Raw genomic sequence first — 20,354 nt, 5'->3', positions numbered from 1 at the left:
TTTTCATAATCATAATTATTCAATTATGTACGAAATGCTTTATCTTAAGAAAACATTTTAACTCATTTACAAAAATTCATAAATTTAAATACAATCAAGCTCGAAAATATAAATCTAAACTAAGCAGGAAAACTGAAGATGGAATGCAAACACTTCATTGTAAGATTTTTGATAGAATATATAATTAGAGTAATCCATCGTAAATTGAAAACTATTTATCATTTTTATTATTGCTTATTTTAAGAACTTTTCATTCATTTTGTCCAAAAGTCAAATATTTTATAATTTTTTTTTTATCAGTTTAAGTTTCCATTTAAGTTTGTGCTGCAGTTAAAAATATTTAGTATTAAACGCTAAACTGATAATAAAATTTTAAATATAGTTACATTAAAATTAAAATTAGTAACTGTTACAATGTCATTGATTAAAATGAAATTAAATTTAAAAAATAAAACTTTATTAGATACTGTAATAAAGTAATGTCTATAATTGATAAATTTAATAAATTAAATTTATCAATTATAGACATTATATGTGCTTTTTGGATTTAGTTTAAAAATCATAACATTTTGTAAAAAAATAACTAAAATTTCAAAAAATATATTTTTGAGCTTTTTTTTAAAGTTTTCTTGACTGTCTTGTAAATGTAGATTTTTCTTATTTTTAAGAACAGCATACATTACTCATACATATGTAAATATCACAAAGTGTACATATTTTTGTGAAATTAACGTGTCCATGATTTGTTTAGTGAAATTTTACGTCGGCAATGATAGAAATAAATCATTTGGATTTAGCTTCTTTATTATTTCTAATTTCCATCGTTGTCAAACAGTGGGAGACGAATTCGAAGGGAATTCAAAATGAAAAAAAAAATGACTAAATAACTTATCTACAAGTGGTAAAGCCCAGCATATGGGTATGCTGAACCTTTATAGAGACCATAGTGGGCAACAGGGGCGATAGAGTGGGCAGCATAAGAGATAGCGGGGGCTGCAGCGTAGGCAGCTAAAGCGGGTGCTGGGGCTGCATATGTGGCCAAGACGGGAGCTGGAGCTGCTGCTGCGTAGGTGGCCACAGCTGGGGCAATGGCAATAGCCTTATTGATGGAAACTGCAGCGGGGTCTTTGGGCTCAACTCCGGGTTCGTTACTCTTGATATCTGCTCTGAATCCTGCTGCATCGGCTACGTAGTTGACGATACGTTGACGACCATCAGCATCCCTCAGGCCATAAGATCCGATTTTGTTACCAAAGGCATCACCAGCTTCTTTTCGGAAGGATCCTCCGGAAAGATGACCCTCATCATAACCAAACTGATAGTTACCAATGCTCTGAAAAATAAAATTCATCGCTGTAATTTTTCAGCAGATAAATAAGAAATTTATATTAATTCACTCTTTTCATGCATTTCCAAGCAGGTATTTAGAATGTTATTCACTTTGCTTGTCTCTTTTCGATCATCTTTAAAACTAACAGTGTTCCGACGCGCAAATATTTCGCATTGAAAAAATAAGAGGTAGTTTATCTTTCCAATTATTCAGCTAACAAATGAAAACGGTTTCATTTACGTTTGCTAAAGTAGGTTTGCAACAATGTTCCTGCAGGTGAATTGGAATATCAACCAAAAAAAAAAATTCCTTCCAAATATTTGTAAAATACTTTAATATAAATTATATAACTGTTCTCCTATTTTGAAGAACTAATAAAGTTCACAGCTTCACGTTAAGGAAAGGAAATCATTATTTTTTAATTTAAAACAAAAAAGAGTAATTATCTTTTAATCTGTGTAACACTAAGCATATTAAAATTGTAAGTAAAATCAAACGTTGGTATAGTTCGACCGCCTCATCCGCGACCATGAGTGCAAACACGCATGCGCCATTCGAGCCGAATTATTCTCAAAATAGGGTGGAAGAATGGGGACTTTCTTTCCTTCCAGCATAGTTCTTTCCGGAGAAGAGAAGACATTTCACGTCGCAGCAAGTAATACAGCCCCTTTTGGACGAGTTTATGTGTTTTGGCAGACTGCCAACCAGGGTTGCGCTTGAGATGGTCGAACTATAAGTTAGGCATAAACCATTCATCACTTACATCTTGAGCTCTGTACTGTTTACTAGCTCCAGTGCTCAGAAGTGCTGGTACAGAGTAGAACCCTGTTGCTTGACTAGCGGCAAAGAGAGCGAAGAGGATAATAGCCTGAAAAAATATGAAGTTATTTATAAATACTACTGAAAAAATATTAGGCCAACTTATACTCTTATAGTAAAACAACAAAAATAAGACTAAATGTAAATCATAATTTTAAAGAAGTACTGCTTTCTTTGGAAATTAGATGTACTGCTTTCTTTGGAAGTTTTTTTGTAAACAGTTGTTAATAGTTCAACAGCTTTCAATAGTTTTAATTTTTCTCTTTCATTATACAGGTGGTCATTAATAACACGTTTTAAAGCAATATCAAACAGAATATGAAGATTAACGTATTTTTTTAATAATAAGTCACAAAAGAGTGTCGGAAAGCGTAATGGCAGACCGCACATTGAGTTGAACAATGTTAAGCAAATTTCGCTTACTGCGCATGCTTGATGGTGTACCTTTGGCGCGGGGACTAATATTGGCGACTAAGCAACCCTACGCTGGCTTATTCGTGATCACCACGGCTGTCGAGTGTGTTCGAATGATGTTTACAACTGTAATGTTGTCGAACTTTGCTTATTAGTTATTTTAACGTTCATACCGATTGCACTTGCTTATTTTTCTAATATATATTTCATTGTAATTTGTCAATAACAGTGCATTTAATATTTGTTAACATATGTTCGTAATAATTCGTTATTTAAATGTAATTTGTTTACATGTTATAATTCAGTAATTGTAAACTGGAGTATCTCGCTTAGTTTGTTAGCGTATATTCGCGCTTTTATTTTCTCAAAGAATTTAATAACTAGCATTAAGGAATTGTAAAATTTCTTCAGTGTTATTTGCAAGCACTTGTTATATTCCTCAGTGTTTCTTTATGTATGTACGAATGGAACGTATGGTAAATCCTGAATTGTTTTTATTGCTTAAAAGTATAATGAATAAATTTTCAACTAATATATCCTAAATTTCAGTCTTTTTCTGAACGAAAATTTGTACATTTCCAAAGGAGTGTGCAGAATTTCATAGGTATTATATTTTACATTTTGAATGCAAACACTGCTTCACATTACTTCACAATAATTTCAGCTTTCTAGTTGTTTGAGCAGTACAGCAAAAAATAGTATTTTAACACAGTAATTAATTTACATTTACATTATACTCTACGAAGATTTAAACGCCAGATTTGTTTACAATCAGATGGCGGTACATCTACCATATACCGTATTTATCTTCTTTTCAAATCGCGCCAACATAGTAATTATGCCAAATTGTTTTCTGGGCATGCGCAGTATGCGACATTCGTTTAACACTGTTCAACTCAATGTGCGGTCTGCCATTACGCTGTCGGAAATGGTTGGTTAACTCATTTTGGAATACAACATTATACTCTTATCTGTTTATTGATAGTCTTCATCCTAAAGGACTTAAATTCACATTGGTGTGAGTTTATCTTGCGAGCTAAAAAACTACCGGAAGTACCATATAGCAAGTTGTTCACTTCCCGATAATAAAACCCATAATGAATAACAGGGTTTTCCAGCTTGAGCCAAACCTGGAGCGCTCGTTGCTGTCGCTGGTGCCTATTAGCTGTGTAGTGTACTAGTGTCGAATAATTTTCAGAGTTATTTTATATCACTTTTATTTAATCTTTTCATGCATGCTTTATCTTACTTATTCGAATTATTGGTTTGGTAGCGTCTTTTCGGGTGCAGCGGTGCAATGTTGGCTCTTTATTAGACTTGGTGGCAGTTTGACTGACTTGGTGGCATTTCCACAGACTTGGAGGCATTGATTATGCTTGTATTTTTTCATATCTCTTGCAATGGTTTTAATATGTGTAAGATCAAGTTGAAATGATCTAACTATAGTGCAGTGAGATGAAACGTATCCTTGCACTTTGGCCAGCAATTACTTAACATTAAGTCTTAATAGCGTGTCCTTATATCTTTGCTTAAAGTGCGTGTTTGGTGAAAACGCTGCCCTAATACTTTTGCATTGTAATAAACTTAGTTCCACTGCTTACGGGACGTTTTCTGAATTATTTATTTTCAAAATATGTTCAGTTTACAAATTGATTTCATAACGCATATCTTTACACATTAAAATTTAGGTACTTAGGCGCTTCATATTTCCGGACTTCATAGTACATTTTTTAGCATTAATAATTTTTTTAATTTTTAAAGATAATTTTTTAATACCTTTCACTTTTTATTTTACGTTCTATGCACATATTTTATTAACATACGTAATGTAACATTTTGTATGTGCAGCCTTTATTTTGGCGAAATGGGTTTTGGTAATATGTATATATCTATATATATACTAATTATTTTATTTCAACACTTCTGAACTGCATCAGCATATACATGTAAATCAAGCAATTAATGAACTGGGAATGATAATATAAACATGAAACAACACTTCTGAACTGCATCTAATGAACATAGCATATACATCTAAAATCAATGCAGTTATTGAACTGGGAATGTTAATATGAACATTATCATAGACGTAAATCTTATTCATGAGAATTATAAATTCAAATTCTGCCCATTTCCCAACTGAAGCTATTTTAAAAGATAACAGAGTATTGAAGGCCCTTAAAAAATTGAATTAACTTTATCTTCAATATCAAGAAATATTTTCCTAATTTTCAATTAAATTCCTAAAACATCGATAATTCATTAAGAAATATTCCTGTTATCATAAAACGCTCTTTGCCCTTCATTTTACAACATTAGGAGAAGCAAAACTCTTAAAACGAGTTGAAAACAATTCCATTCTGTTGACCTACATTTTTGGTTTTGAAGAGACTCACAAAATTGAGTTAACCGGAGAAAAAGAACTGAGTGGATTCTTTGGATGCTAGTGCTTTTTAAAGCGAGGTGATATTTTGTAATCAATGCCATTTGCATTTACAAAATGAGCATTTTAAATATCTGCAGTCGCTAATTAAGACAAAAAATATTCAAAAGACAAAACTGTTAAAATGCCGTAAGGCACATTTTAATTTTATAACAGTTATTTTAAGTTTATGAGACTTTCTTATCTCTTCTAGCTTCAGCTTACAATTCCATGCCAGAATGAGACTTTAGAATCGCGTTAAATGCAAATGAGAAGTAGAAAGTATTTAAGTCAAAGTTCCACTGACTTCAAGAGAGAGAGGTGCGTTTGCCTTTTGGCGACGTCTCTCTAACTGTTACTACGCTTGGCCGTATTACTTGCCTTTTGACAGCTTTGCTGGGTAAGTTTATATTATGGGCCAACTAGTTTAGAATTGTGTTAGTTTCGGCTAAATCTCTTTAATTAGTCATTAGTTAGATCTTATTTCTTACATTTTAATTTTAAGCCTGAGTGGAGGCTTTCATGTACGCTCTGAGAAAGGGGCCAACTGTAAATCTTTATTTTGAGCAAATAAAGGGTAAATAACCCTTCTTGAGTTTAAGTTATTTTTTTCCTTGGACTTATTATTAGTTTAGTAGTTAACTAAGTTCCTCGACATTATATTTAGCAAGATAAGAGCGAACAACACTACATTGCCTCTAAAAATGTCCAAATTCCATTATCTAAAGCTTTTATAGACAACAAACAGAATATATCAAATATTGAATACATTATTTTTTAATATTTTTTATAGTTAAATACTACATAGTTTTCGCAAAAAAATTCAGAGAATAACATGCACGAGGCATTCTCCTCTATTCTCTTTCGCTTAACTCTTGAATTAGATTTCTATGATGCTTTTTGTAAACTATAAAATAAAGAATCTGGTTTTATATGTTGTAAACGGCTTGATAGCAGACACAACAGATAATCCAATTTATTCACTAGTCTTTAAGAATTTTAATTAGTCCAAAGGGATTTGAATCCCGAAGGACTATTAGTTTCGTTTTGGCATTTTGCGTCGGACTCATAAATGTCGGTTCACTTTTCAAACTGTTGTCACAAAATGTTAGAGTCCTGCATTATATTTGAAGAAATTAAATAATGAAAAATCTGCATAAATGTATGTATATTTCTCGTATTGTGATAAAACAACGGTACATAGAGTCATCGAATTTTGAATAACGTAATCCTCCAACGAATATGAGCATGTGGAAGACCAAATTTGAAATTTGAAATTTGTTTTATGATCGATTTCCTATTTTTTAAAACTTTGACGAATTTTTGATTAACAAACTCAAGGATTTCAAAGCGAGCAATGGCAACGTTGTGCAGAAAAAACATTTTTATCTCCAGCGCGTGAGTCTCTGTATCGGAAATTCTAAAGATATGCTCGTTTTAAAACTATTTTGCGATATTGCTGTTGCACTGGAATTTTATGGTTTAAGTGCGAGGAACATGATATTTAATAAAGAAAGGTAACACACAAAATGTTAAAAAACGCCCCTTTGGACGTAATTTAAAATCTGAAACATTTCAGATTTTTTTTTTATTTTTTAAAATGCTTTGAAATATCATGCAGTAGAAAATATAGAAAACTCAACAGAAATTATGATAGTCTATAAATGCAGTAATTTTGAAGTTTTACATATTAAAATGGCAACACGGAATTCAATTCTGTACATTTAATGATTTCCCTTTTTCGCGTGGGCCCAACTGTGGCGGAGTGATTAAAACCGTTTAATACTGATAATCAGACCAGGACCTGACGAAATGTTTGACTGCGTAGATGTTTTAATGATTTTCTCCATGTGTATCTAAATATTAACTGTTAGAGTTTCTGTTAGAAAGTCTGTTAAAGCATTTCTTCCTTAGGCAGATAACCCTAGTATACTTCGCCTTACCAAATAACCTAACCATCTTTCTCTCTCTCTCTCTCTCTTTCTTTTAAATAGCAACTTTTAAGTAAGTGAAATACATGCGTCAGAATTATATTATGCAAATATTCTTCCATTCTTGTTACTTTTTTATCTTAAAGCATTTTTTTTTTTGATTGATTCACTATAAAAGTTTATAAATACATTTACAATTATATGAAAGTTTATAAATAATGCAGTTTTGATAATGGAATATTATAATCGTAGGATTTAAAACCTAATGTAATTTAGAGAAATGTGATATTACAAAATTTAAAAAAAAGTATTTTTTAGCTTTAGCTTTTTATATAGAGCAATTTGTATATTAATGAGAGTTAAAATAGTTTTCAAAGGTGGAAGAATAAAAAATAGATTAAAACAGAACAGAAACATGCCAGAGTGAAACATTCAATTAGCAAAGCAAGCACCTTGTGTTTGGTGTAAAAGATTTCGAAGGCAAACTGGTAGAGGTCTCTCTTCATTAGGAGCAAAGAAACCAGTTTTGCAGATTCGATTGCTCCCGATGAAGGGAGACCAGCTTGACATCAAAATCGATTACTCCAGACACAAGCTTTTTGCTTTGCTGATTTTAAAAAATAGGTAATTATTTGAGGAAGATAATTTTAAAGATGTTATTGAATTAAAAGAATAATTTTCTTTTAGTACATAACAATAATTTAACACATATTGGTTTGAAAGAAATGATGCAAAGATAGTAATCTAATGAAATCGTGAGATCCAATACAACTGTGAGAATCAAATAAAACCGTGACCCAATAAACCCACAACCGTCAGAATCCAATAAAACCGTGCGATCCAATACCATAATCCAATTAAATTGAGCGAAAATTGAAGAAATTAACGTTGTGAAGGGAATATTTCCAATCAGCAATAAATACCTGGGAAGCAATTTTAAGCATATTTTCCCTATAACTTAACAAACCAATACCATGATATTAGTTTTAGCTTCATGTAGTAGTTCCGATATATGTAACATAATACGAAGCACCATCGTGAGAGTTCCAGATGAATTTCATGCATGCACTGATAATCCAGTCCTAGGTTCGAATCCTGGCGAACAGGTTGGCTTTCTCGGTTTTCCCCATGTGCAGCATGTACTGTCTGCATACGAAAAGAACAGCTCCCGCCACAGTATCTGGTGGGTGACGGTCGCCATAGCAACAGGGCTAGTAAATTTCAAATAGGGGCGAACCAATGGTTGCTAATTCATCTTTAAATGCACAAAGATGGCAAACTGAAAGCAAATCTTGAAGACACTCTTACGTAAAACGTGTCAAAGCTCGTTTTTACGCAACAGACAGCTGCAGACTAACTGGCGAGAGCTTTTCTTATGATAGACGGACTATATAGAGCCAGTTTCCCTTTAAATGTGCTGAACGAAGGCATCCCTTCCGTTAGGGCAGATAGCCCTCGAGTGCTTTGCCATATTTAAAAAAAATTTTAAAAATTTAACCAAACCAACTCGGCAACAGAAACTTATGCAAGAAATTATGACATTCGATAATCATACAACTAATATATTTTATAAAGAGTTAAACGAGAATGAAAGTTAACAAAACCCTGAAACCAGATATATAAAGTTTCCAACTTACCTGCATGATTAGAGCTGTAGTTGTCTCAGACGAAACTGATATTTGCCTTGTAATCGAGAGCAGTATTTATACAATCCGAAATTCTTAACCGGTCATCTAACACAAGGTCTACCGGTCATCATCGAAATCCCCCAAAAGGACAAACAACCCGTCAGTTCAACTACTAACTCATCAGAAGTTTCCAAATAATAAAAAAGATAATAAACAAAAAGGGCGGTGTCGATGTTTTTAATTACTTTAAGGTCACACCCAATGTAGAAATTTCTTTTTTCTCTTCGAAACTGTTCTTTCACTAGAAAAGATCTGATATAGTAAATTATTGCTTTTATGTGTCTCTTTTGTTTGTTAATAGAATGTGTTTCAGTGTAACATTTAAAAGTAAAGTAATAAAACTGCTTGTTATCTTTCGCAAATTCACTAATGCCATTGACGTTATCAATTGATCTTTTGTTATATGAGCATCGAAGCTGTCTTGGATGCTCAAAGAACAGTTGCCGATTCCCTCTTTGTAGTTTTCGATAAACCTTCGCTAAAGATCTTACATTTTATGAGCGTAAATTAAAAGAAATTTGTTTTCAAAATAAAATGAATTACATTTCATTCCTAATAAATCCTTTTCAGTCTAATTCCTTTACAGTCTATTTCAATAATTGTTTGTTAAGCATAATTCAAAATCATATTGGTTTCGAATTCTGAAAAATTAAGAGCTTTATTTGTCAAACATATATATATATATATATGTAAGTCTAGCAAGTATGATGCAGTTTATAAGATTAAACAAAGAATGCATAAGTTCTTTATTATCTGCTGTACAGATTATCTACTCTAAATATATATAATATATATCTCTTTATTATCTACTCTCTCTCTATATATATCTTATCTCTTTTATATATATATATATATCTTTATTATCTACTCTAAATATATATAGTAGAGTATAACACTATCTATTACAGTTATACTCTTACTATATATATTTATGCATTTATTAATAAATGTAATATTAATAAATGCATATTTCAACGAAAATATAAATTTATGCATTTATTAATAAATGTAAATTAATTAATAAATTAATAAATTTTAATATGGCAGCTCTACATTAAACTGGATATTATCAGGATAGATAAAATAAAAAATTAATTTGGATAATATATCCCAACGATTTTATATGATATGCGTAAAATCAGTGAAATGCCAAAAAAATATATGAAAATAAATGACAACAATAAATAATACAGAAATGGTAAAATTAAAATACTGTAAAGTGAAGAAACAAAACGTTTAGAAGTTGAAATACGTGTGTGTGATTATGGCAAAACCTCGAGGGCTAACTTCCTAAGGGGAGGGATGCCTTCGTGGAGGACGTTCTAAGGGAAACTGGCTCGTTTATACGTTACATATGGGGAAAACCACGAAAAATCCCATGCAGGCAGCCCGTTCTCAGGATTCGAACCTCGGACCGAACTACTAGTGTTCAGCGACTTTACCGCTCGGCCGCTGATGGGGCGAAGTTAAAATACAAAAATAAAAAATAAAAAAGTGGTGTGGACCCCACATGAATTCCTTGTATGGCCTAATAAATATTTTTCTAGAACCACAATAATCAGACATTTATAATTCTTAGATATTTAGTGTTAGACTAACACCATGCATAAATTGTTATTATATATGTAGTTTGAATTCGTTAATTGCCGAAAATTATTTCTTTTCAAATTTGACATGCATGACCAAAAAAATGCATATTTTCGTCATTTAAAACCCCTATGATTAGAAGTATATGACTACAACAAATGAATCCGAAAATAAAAGCGGAGCAAGAATCTTTAAGCCGTGGGTATGTATAAAAAGAGGTGCAAAACTAGATGTTATAGCAGTCCTCTATAAAAAATTCAATACGTTCTACGGTTAATCGCTTCTATACAAGATACATACGTAAGAAGGTATAGATGTCACGAAAAAGACCCTTTTGAATCCGTTTTAAATCCATTTTGGAAAAAGAGTCCTTCATTCTGTACAAAGGTACAGAAGTCACGCAAAAATATAGCCAAATGGATTCGGGTACGGTCAAAATGGGTATTTTCGTTAAAGCATAATACTCTAAATGTTCAATATTTTACTTCGTACAAGAAAAGCAAAAATTCTGATGTGTACGCCGCATGACTTCTTTATACGGAATATTCAATTATATGCAATTTTCCTGCATTTCATTTAAACATATCGAATTAACAGTTAACGAATTTTGAATTCAATCTACTTCGTCGATAGCGCATTAATCAGAATAGAATAAATGCACTTTTTAAAGTTTACTCTATTTATTTACTATAGTGACACTTCGGCGCTACGTTCACTTAACAGCATTAATATTCATTTATAACTCAGAGTGCACAAACCCTATATCATCTGAAAAATTGCCACAAGTTCTATTCAAATACTATAATAAATCTAAAAATGATGTGTAAAAAATTAAAGAAATAAAAAAGAAACAGTTTTTCGTAGATCATTCAGATACGCTTACCTAATTCGCATGCGCTAAAAATGAATTCAATTCTCACTTCGCAATTCATATAAAAATGACCTCGCGTCAAGGAAAAAATACATAAAAATTCAAAATACTTTCATTAAAATTTGAAAGCTATAGAAAAACATAAAACACCAAATACAATTTAAAAAATATTATTAAAATTACAGTTTCTACGCCAAAACAAGCTAATAAGTTAAATGTTAATTCCAGAATGAATTAAGCATAATTTAATTCGCAATAATAGAAGAAGACGTTACTTTGTTGTTGCGAAGCTTAGTTTCTCTAGATTGGCAACAAATCCACTGTTCTGCGAAGTTTCAAAAGTAACCAAACATGGCTGCCACTGTGATCGGAAATTAGGCTTTGCCGCACTTAAAAAAAGCTTTTAACTTGTTGATAATTCCACAATTATTGCATGCAGGTTAACTAAAGGCGTAAAAATCGTAATCAGAATAACACAATTCAATCATTTTAAAGCAAAAAGTGCACAATTTACAAACATATAAGAATAAAGAAACTGAGCTCACTGAGCCGAGTAACAGGGTGGGTATATATATATATATATATATATATATATATATGATAGTATATACAACCAAAATGGGACGTGCATATCTACATGTTATAGTCCTTTATTCTGTCCTTACGTACAGATGTCAAGCAAAAACGTCGTTAAATTGCATTCAATAGCGGTCAAAATGGATATTTTCATTGAAATATGATACACGAAATTTTTCGCGATTACAATACTTCCTTTTTACTTCATACAAGGAAGTAAAAATCAAAAGGAACAACAGCAAATATAATTCAAAAACTGTCAACTAATATTTCGTGTGAATATAAGATCCATAAATGAGTTGTCAAGTATATCTGGATAGTTCGAAGATATCAGTGTTCTTATAAATCACTGACCACTGGTAGTTTGACCTGGGTTCGCTCTCAGGCGAACGAGCTGGTTGTATATGACCGAGTTTCCTTAGAAAATCCTCCACGAAGGCATCCCTCCTCTTAAGCAGATCACCCAAGTGTGCTTTGCGATAATCATATAAACCAAGCCAAACTAGAAAACATTACCGAATTTAAAAAGCTGAAGTGTATAAAAGGTAACTCCGTTTCTTTCGTAAGTGCCTTGACTTATCTCTTGGCTTAGTTATGGATAGTTCGTTTACAGTTCACTGTATTGTTCTAGAAGTATTACATGTGTGTTAATGAGTGATGGGGGAACGTGGTCACGATCCCTCTACTGTTCTTCATCTCCATACGGTTAACTGAATTACATGTGAAGTATGTTGAAAATGTAAAAGCCAAGGACACATTTTTTACTGCAATGGTCAGTTAACTAAACTGACAAAATGTTTGGACGACGATCAGTAGCAGCTTCTGGCACTTTCAGCAGATATTCGAAATACACTGTTTTATCATAACATCAGTCAAAGCAGATTCTTGAAGAGGGTTGTGGCTTTTATTAATCTTTACGTTTGATTGCATTTATCTCATTTTTAAAGGCGTTATGTGAAGTCTACAAGTGTGCAAAATTTAACATGTTGGTAAGTTCTATCTTTATATAAAATATCTGCATCCATTTAGCTATGTTAATTGATATAAAATGACCTCGAATGCATGCAAATATCAAGAATTCATGATACGCCTAAATCTTTTAAGTTTCTGATATTTATATGCTACGTGATGTGAGTCTCCTGAATTTCGAAATTCATTATAAGAAATTAATTCACTTATAAGAGGACCAGAGTAATTTGTACTTGAGCATTTAATGTTTGATTTTTTTCACAATTAACTGCTCATTTTAAACATTGTACAAGTAATATATGTTCATGTTAACATGAATATGAGGTTGTGAAAAACAGCAAATTAAATTTGTTAAAGAAACGGTTTTAAGCCATTTATTATTGTTTTCGATTTATGCATTTTCTAAGCGTAGAATGGCAACTTCTGTGACAATTTCTTCCGTTATAAAGATAGGGAAATAACATTCGAACGTCCAAACTTGAAACAGCAAAAATGGTACTTTCAATTCCGTTTCTTGGAACATAATAAAAAAGAGAATAAGCTAGTTACAACGTTACTGCGAACGTAATTTTATTACACAAATTTCATCAACTCTGCTAAGAAATCTTCTACAAAACTTCCGTTTTCTGTTTATGACGTAAAAATCAAAATCAATATAAAATAACAAAATTTAAATAATAATTCAACTTTTTATTTTTTTAAATCAGAATTTTTGCCAGATACTGAAAGAAGTAATTCGTTGGTAAAGAAATGATTGTTACTTAATGTCAAAATGTTACTTAATATCTTATAAAACACATAGTGCTGATAGTTTTTCTAATTTTCTAATAAAGACAAACGTACGTTGTTATTAGTTTAAAGAATATTCAAAACGTGACGAACAAATATGACGAACATTTCATGTTATCTCTCGATGAAAATGTTTGAGTTCATAAACTATGACGTTTCGTTTAAATAAACAACACTCAGGTACTACATGTAAAAATCCAACCAAAACATTAAACACTGTTTAAACAAACGTATGCAAAGAAAAAAAAACATATGCAAAGAAAAAAAAAAACATATGCAAAGTAAACTCTCGAATGCAAATGTTTAATATTTTGGTTGGATTCACCAAAACATTAAACACGTTTAATGTTTTGGTGAATCCAACCAAAATATTAAGCATTTACATTCGAGAGTTTACTTTGCATATGTTTGTTTGCTTTTAAAAAAGAAACACCATTTAAGTAGCATTTATGTGTTAAATTAACGTAACGATCTATTTTACTTCATTTTTAGTTTTGACATGTGAGGGCAAAATTCTTTCACAATCAAAACCTATCACTTTAAGCATTTGCTATCTATATTCTGCAGAGCAGACGAGAAAAAAAAAAAAAAAAGAAAATTATTTTTTGATAATTCATCAACACTTTGTTATCTGATATGACCGTTTTCACAATACAGAGATTTTGTTCATTAAGAAGAAATTCAGTGAAAGCTTAAATTGCAAAATGCACTGTGATGTTTTACGACCTGCCACTATCTTTGGCTTCAGGCGTAAATGATCGATAACATTAGTTTGAGGCTCTTTGATCGTTTTTGTTTGGGAGGAGTTAATGTCATGAATCAAGTGAAATGACAAATTAGGAAAATGGCTTTTCTTTAGAAATTATTTCTTTCTTTTAGTTAGACGTTTTCGGAAAGTTTCAATTATAGAAAGAGCCTTTAGATCTTTGAGTGATCAGATTATGTTAAAAGTCTCAGTTTATTCACTAGTATATTGCTGACAATTGTTGATTATATTCTGTACCTAGAAATCCGTAAATCCCGAGTATTCGTGGCATGTTATGAGTCAATCGCGAAATATACATCTGCAAGCATTAGTTTTTGTAGCCGGTGGAATGCGACACCATTTCTAACGAAAATAATAACGTAAAATAAATAAAGCTCGCGTTCAATAAAACGCTTAGATAGTCTTTTTATAACTTTTAAAATATCTGATTTGTACACCACATAACTTTCTTGTACGGAATATTAAATTATACGCATTTTTTCTTGTATTTTATTTAAACTTATTAGATTGAATTGAACCTACTTCGCTGACAGCGCCTAAACCACAATAGAATAAATACATTCTTTAAAATTCACTTTGTTTACCATAACTTTTCTGGCGCTAGGTTTACTTAGCAGTATTATATTTCGTTCATATTATAACTCAGAATGCACAAAATTTGTATCATTTAAAGAATTATCTAATCGTTGCCACATGTTCTATTCAAATACTATAATAAAGCTAGAACTATGTATAAAAGAAATTAAGAAAACAAAACAAAAAAGAAACAGTTTTCCACAGACGATTGAGTATTTCTCATTCATTTAATTCAGTTTTTACTTCGCGACAAGGCAAAAATACATAAAAACTCAAAATATCTGTATTAAAAATTACCATTATTATTATTATGTATTAAAGTAATTACCATTTACCATTATTATTATGTATTAAAGTAAATCTTAAACGCTTATATCCTCGAAAAAATTCCAGAAAGGATTAAGCATGATTTAAATAATAAATGAAGGCGTTATCTTTGTTGTTGTGAAGCTAAGGTTCTCTAGATTGGCAACAAATCCGCTACTCACCTGTTTAAAAATGTAAACAAGACCAATGGCCGCCATCAAATTAGGCTTAGCGGCACTTAAACAATTTTAAAATTGTTGATAATTCTGAAAATATTGCATACAGATTTACTAAAGGCATAAAACCCTTAACCGGAAGATAAAAACAACGTAATTCAATCATTTGTAAAGCAAAAAATGTACAATTTACAAACATATAAAATTAAAGAAACTGAGATCACCGAGCCAGGTAACAGAGTGGATATATTTATAAATATATTTATATACGTTTGGCGCGGCCGGTTGAAACCAAAATACGACGTGCACATCTACATGTTATAGCAGTCCTATATACAAAATTTCAACGTTCTGAGGCTACTCGTTTTTGAGTTATGCAAGATACGTACGTACATGCGGTCGCACAGACGCCACGAAAAATTCTCTTCAGAATTCATTTTAAAGCAGTTTTATAATTTTTTTGGAGGAAACGAGTCTTTTATTCTGTCCTTACGTACACATATCACGCAAAAACGTCGTTAAATTGCATTCGATAGCGGTCAAAATGGATATTTAGGATGAAATATGCTGCCTGAATCTTTTCGCGATTACAATGCTTTCTTTTTACTTCGTACAAGGAAGTAAAAAGGCTTTCGAAACATTCTTCTAATACTTACTTACTACTGTATAAAAAAACAAATGCTTAGTTGATATTCAGTGGGCGTAGTGTTAACACTGGTTTATCATAGTTTAAAATAAGAATAGTCCCTCCGCAAACGTTGCAAATATATATAAACCGATAATTATGAAATATATTTACCTGAGTGCAACGCGCACTTTTATACAAAAAATAAGATCGAAATTTGCCTGTCGTCTGATATCAAAATGATAGATTTAAAAATAAAGAAAAAATGAGCAAATAAAAATAAGATTTCTGCTCGTACGTAAGTGTTGTTTATTAAAACGAAATGACATAAGCTTATAAACTCAAAAATTTTCATTAGCAGACAACATGAAAAGTTGAATAAATAAATCATTTTCATTCCATCTCGATCATTAGAAATACCACATTTTTTAAATAACTTTTTAATCAAGTCGGGTTTAATTTGATTTTATGTTTTTATTATCCACTCACACACTATTTCTTGATTTGTATCAGGTATTTGCGTCCGTTGTGAATATTTTTCACATTCTAACATCCAGATATTCCACTGTCGTTTAAAATTTTCTTTGAATGTTATATTGATGTACTCATGTAAAGGCCGAACTAATGACGATAATCTGCCTGGAATAACTGCCACGTCTGTATTCCACTCTTTCAATATTTTTTTCGTATTATCCGTTAGATGCAATCTGAACATGTCCCAGAATAAAAGACTTTCTGGGTTCTTTAACACAACATGACGCTTTTGCCAAACATTTCTTATCCACAGTTTCCCACCATTTTGGGAAATTATATTTTGGCAGCAAGGTACTTCGGTGAGGTGAGATTTTTCCCGGTCTGTTGTTTTAGGTACGCCGTTTTTGTGCCTTTAACACCAATCATATGCATATGGTTCCCTTTATCGCTTGTCACTTCAGTATACCATTGTTCGAAAGCCTGGGGAAAATCTTCGAATTAATGACTTCAAAAAATAAGAACATCGCACATGTAACTTTCATGTTTCTTCGTAAAGAAAATTTTGTTCTTATTGTTGTTGTTGACTAAATTTCACTTGTCGACATATATTCAAACTTAAACATAAAAAATTCCTTGTGGAAAGGACAAGATATGCCTGTCTCTGGCATATCTTGTCCTAGACAAGTATTGAGCGCCTATAGGTAGCAGTGCGATTTACCTCAGTTCCCCTCCCAGTTTTGACGGAAGGCAGCACGGGGAACGGGTCCGAGGGTCTCTAACCCTACCACCTACCTCTCGAGAGGACTTTTGCCTCGCCGCATATTTAGAGTGCTCCCATGCCGCACAGTCACTATGCATTTACAAGCATCCATGCCTTTTCCGAGATTCGAACCCGGTCCTTCGGCACGGCAGTCAGCGAAGTTAATCAAAATACCGGTTGGAAGTATCGCAAACCTTTTACTTGGTACAAAGAAGTAAAAAAGTACATTTTGGCAGGAAAATAAAAATGAGGGCGATAGGAAAATCCATTAACATAAAACAGCTGGTTAAAGAACTTAAATGGGATCTTATAATCGTATGTATGCTCCTTAAAGTAGCATTTCTGTATTTCCTTTATAAGGTATTTCTCCTGCCTTCCTAGCATGCCTTCGTGGTATAGTGGTCGGCACAGCCGGTCCGTGGTTCGATTCCTGGCGAAGGCGATTGCTCATTTTTCATCTTGCCTTCTTCCAAAAAATTATCTAAAGTCTCTACACCTTCAAAAACTTTGTTTTGCCCTCACAGTTAGACTACTTGTAATAAAATAGCATCCAAAGCATCAGATGCGGAAACTAATACAGTACTATAAATTGCATACGTTACGCCCATTTATATTGCTACATCATTTGTATTAAATTTGGCGAAGCAAATCTTGCTGCTCAACTTGTTAAAGAATATGGCAGGCCGTTTTCTCCGAGACTAATAAGTTTAGCTATAATTCTTTGTTTGACTTAAATATTTAGAGATAAGATTTTAAGTAATGCTAACTTCGGTATAACGTGATTGATTTAGTTTGAGATGATGGGAGAAATATCAATAATAATTCATATTACGAATGAATGACATTTATAAAAATAATCTAATATTCTGAAAGGAAAAAATAGAAATTTATCAGGTGAGCAATATTAATAGCACATATATTTAAAGTAGTTCCCTTGCAGACAACGAATCCAGTATAGCTACTAAACATTTAAAGTTCATTGTATAAATTATCTTGCAAGAAGTAAACGAATAGCTTAAATATAAATATGATATAAAAATGTCAAACAACAAATGTAATTTCAAAACGGCGCTGATCGCCTTCTAGGGCCAGGCTTGTAACCATACTGATAACCCAGGTTTGTAACCGAACCCAGGCTTATAACCTACTAGACCTAGGCCCGTAAACGGAGGTTACAAGCCTTTGGTTTGAATATGAATTTGAAAATATCTGGAATACGTACACAGTGTCATAAATTGAAGCTTTATAATGAGAAAAATACGATATTTTTTATTAATTTTTGGAACCGAACCTTCCATTTTCAGTTAATTCTGTGCTTCGTGTATCACGAATTCGTATAACGACAATCATCTTATCGTACGTATTATATCGTGTAAAAATTCCCTGTACATACTTGCTTTTTCTTTGCAGCTCTCTTGTAAACCTAAATTAAACCAAAAACAGTAGTAGACCAAAACGTACTTTTGCAGATGTCAAAGAAGAAATTAAAATCAAAATCACAGTTAACAGGAAGGATATTTAATGCATTTATTTTCCATTTCTGCCTCCCATGTATTTCTTTCATCCAATCAACTAAAAGTGTTCCTCCCTTTATTAAATGCGTAATTTTTAATATCCAATGGTTGCACGAGAATTTTACTTTGTTGAAAAATCCTTTAACTTCGTAGCTCGCAACCGTAAGTTTTCTTTGCCATTCATTAATCTTCTCCACTTTTTTAATCGGCAGGTCCACAGCCACGCAAGCATATCTTCATCCTACAAGTTATAATACAAACATGGTTACCCTATTCTTATTTTTACAAACAACGGAAAATTTACTATATTCAGACATTTCATGAATGACAGCTTCTGATAAAGATGTGAGTCAAACTGATAATTCAAAATGCGTGGTTCTTCAGCAATATTATAAGTTATTCCAAAATCATTATCAAACAAAACATCGTATATTTAATAAAGTAAGAAAATTGTTCAATTTATAATTTAAGTGTAAATTAAGTATTTATTAAAACCAACACATTTAAATTCAAGAATTTCTTACATAGTGATAATAATTCGCACTTTCAAACTATCAGTTAGTTTGAAAATTAAATAATTTCCACAACTCAGTTATTGATATCTCTTTCTTAAAGATGAATTGAACATTATTTATTTTATATCTTCTTTAAGGACAATAGGAAACTTAGGAAGGTAAGAAATAAACCATTTTCGAAAATAAATCTTCAGAAATGAATTTTCAGAAGCAAAATTTCTTCTGAAATTAAGAATATCTTTACGATATTATAATTTTTGCTATAAATTATTCATGGTACTTGAAGTTGTGCGCATATTGTATCCATTTACAATAGAAATAGCTGGAATTCATTATACTGAGCTGTATCTATTATATTAGGATGAAGCTAATAAATTGGAATAAGACTGCAAATATGATTATCCTTGGCTTGCAAGGTATTCAACAAAGAGATAGGAGGGTATATATAAAAAAGTCTCACACGCGTAAATTTAATCTGCTGAAGATGATATACAACAATGATAGTTTAAAGTTTCCTTCTCTGATAAAAATATTTTTATGCAAAGGTGCAAAAAGATGTTATACGTTATAAAATAGGCAGCAGTCTAAATTCAACATTTACTAAAAAAATATCGTGAATTTACTCTGTATTATGTTTGCACGTAAACGTTTTGCTACCTGCGAAAAACTGAATTTGTCTCATGCTTTCGGGAATTACATCTGCAAAGAATGTGTATCTAATGAGCTACAAATAATGAATTAAATAATCGTAACACCTCTAATATAAACGGTTTTAAACTAAAAATACATTTATTAAAAACTTCTGCACTTAATATGAATACAAGGCTAATATTTAGAATATGGTAACAGGCAGTTTGGCGACATTTTTTTAAGGCGATAAAGGTTACTAGCTAGGACTTTAGCAATAATCTGAGAAGTACACGGTTCGAATCACAGATTATTTTGTCTCAGAGAACTGAGAGATCATAAGACATGTAATGTGACATTTTCCGGAAAATTCCGATCGTGATTTTAGCTAATAAGCACATAACAATTTCGCTGCTAAAGTGCAGAATCGCCCACTTATTTGTTTGGCGCTTTTTACAAGAGTAAGAAGAATTGGATTTTTGTCAATTTTCTTTGACTTTTTAAGTGAAAATGGTCGATGTGTACATAGATAAAGTCAAGAGTGTGCGCAATGCCATTTTTGTGCAATTCTGGGATATTTTTTTAAGTGAAAATACGTCGACGTGTACATAGACGTGTA

General features: G+C 31.8%; 1 protein-coding gene across 1 annotated transcript; it reads right to left on the bottom strand.

Moving 5' to 3' along the window:
- Positions 1-786: 786 nt before the first annotated feature.
- LOC118185642 (uncharacterized) lies at positions 787-8,671 on the bottom strand. The gene is made up of 3 exons (XM_035355531.2): positions 8,554-8,671; positions 2,094-2,198; positions 787-1,333 (listed from the first exon to the last, which is right to left on the bottom strand). The coding sequence occupies exons 1-3, from the start codon at positions 8,557-8,559 to the stop codon at positions 893-895; spliced, it is 552 nt and encodes a 183-aa protein (XP_035211422.2). The 5' UTR covers positions 8,560-8,671; the 3' UTR covers positions 787-892.
- Positions 8,672-20,354: the final 11,683 nt, after the last annotated feature.

This window comes from Stegodyphus dumicola, chromosome 9, assembly GCF_044657685.1.
Source record: "Stegodyphus dumicola isolate Sdum_Otavi_A_Nest chromosome 9, ASM4465768v1".
NCBI classification, from domain to species: Eukaryota; Metazoa; Arthropoda; class Arachnida; order Araneae; family Eresidae; genus Stegodyphus; species Stegodyphus dumicola.
This window is presented reverse-complemented; position numbering and strand designations above follow the sequence as displayed.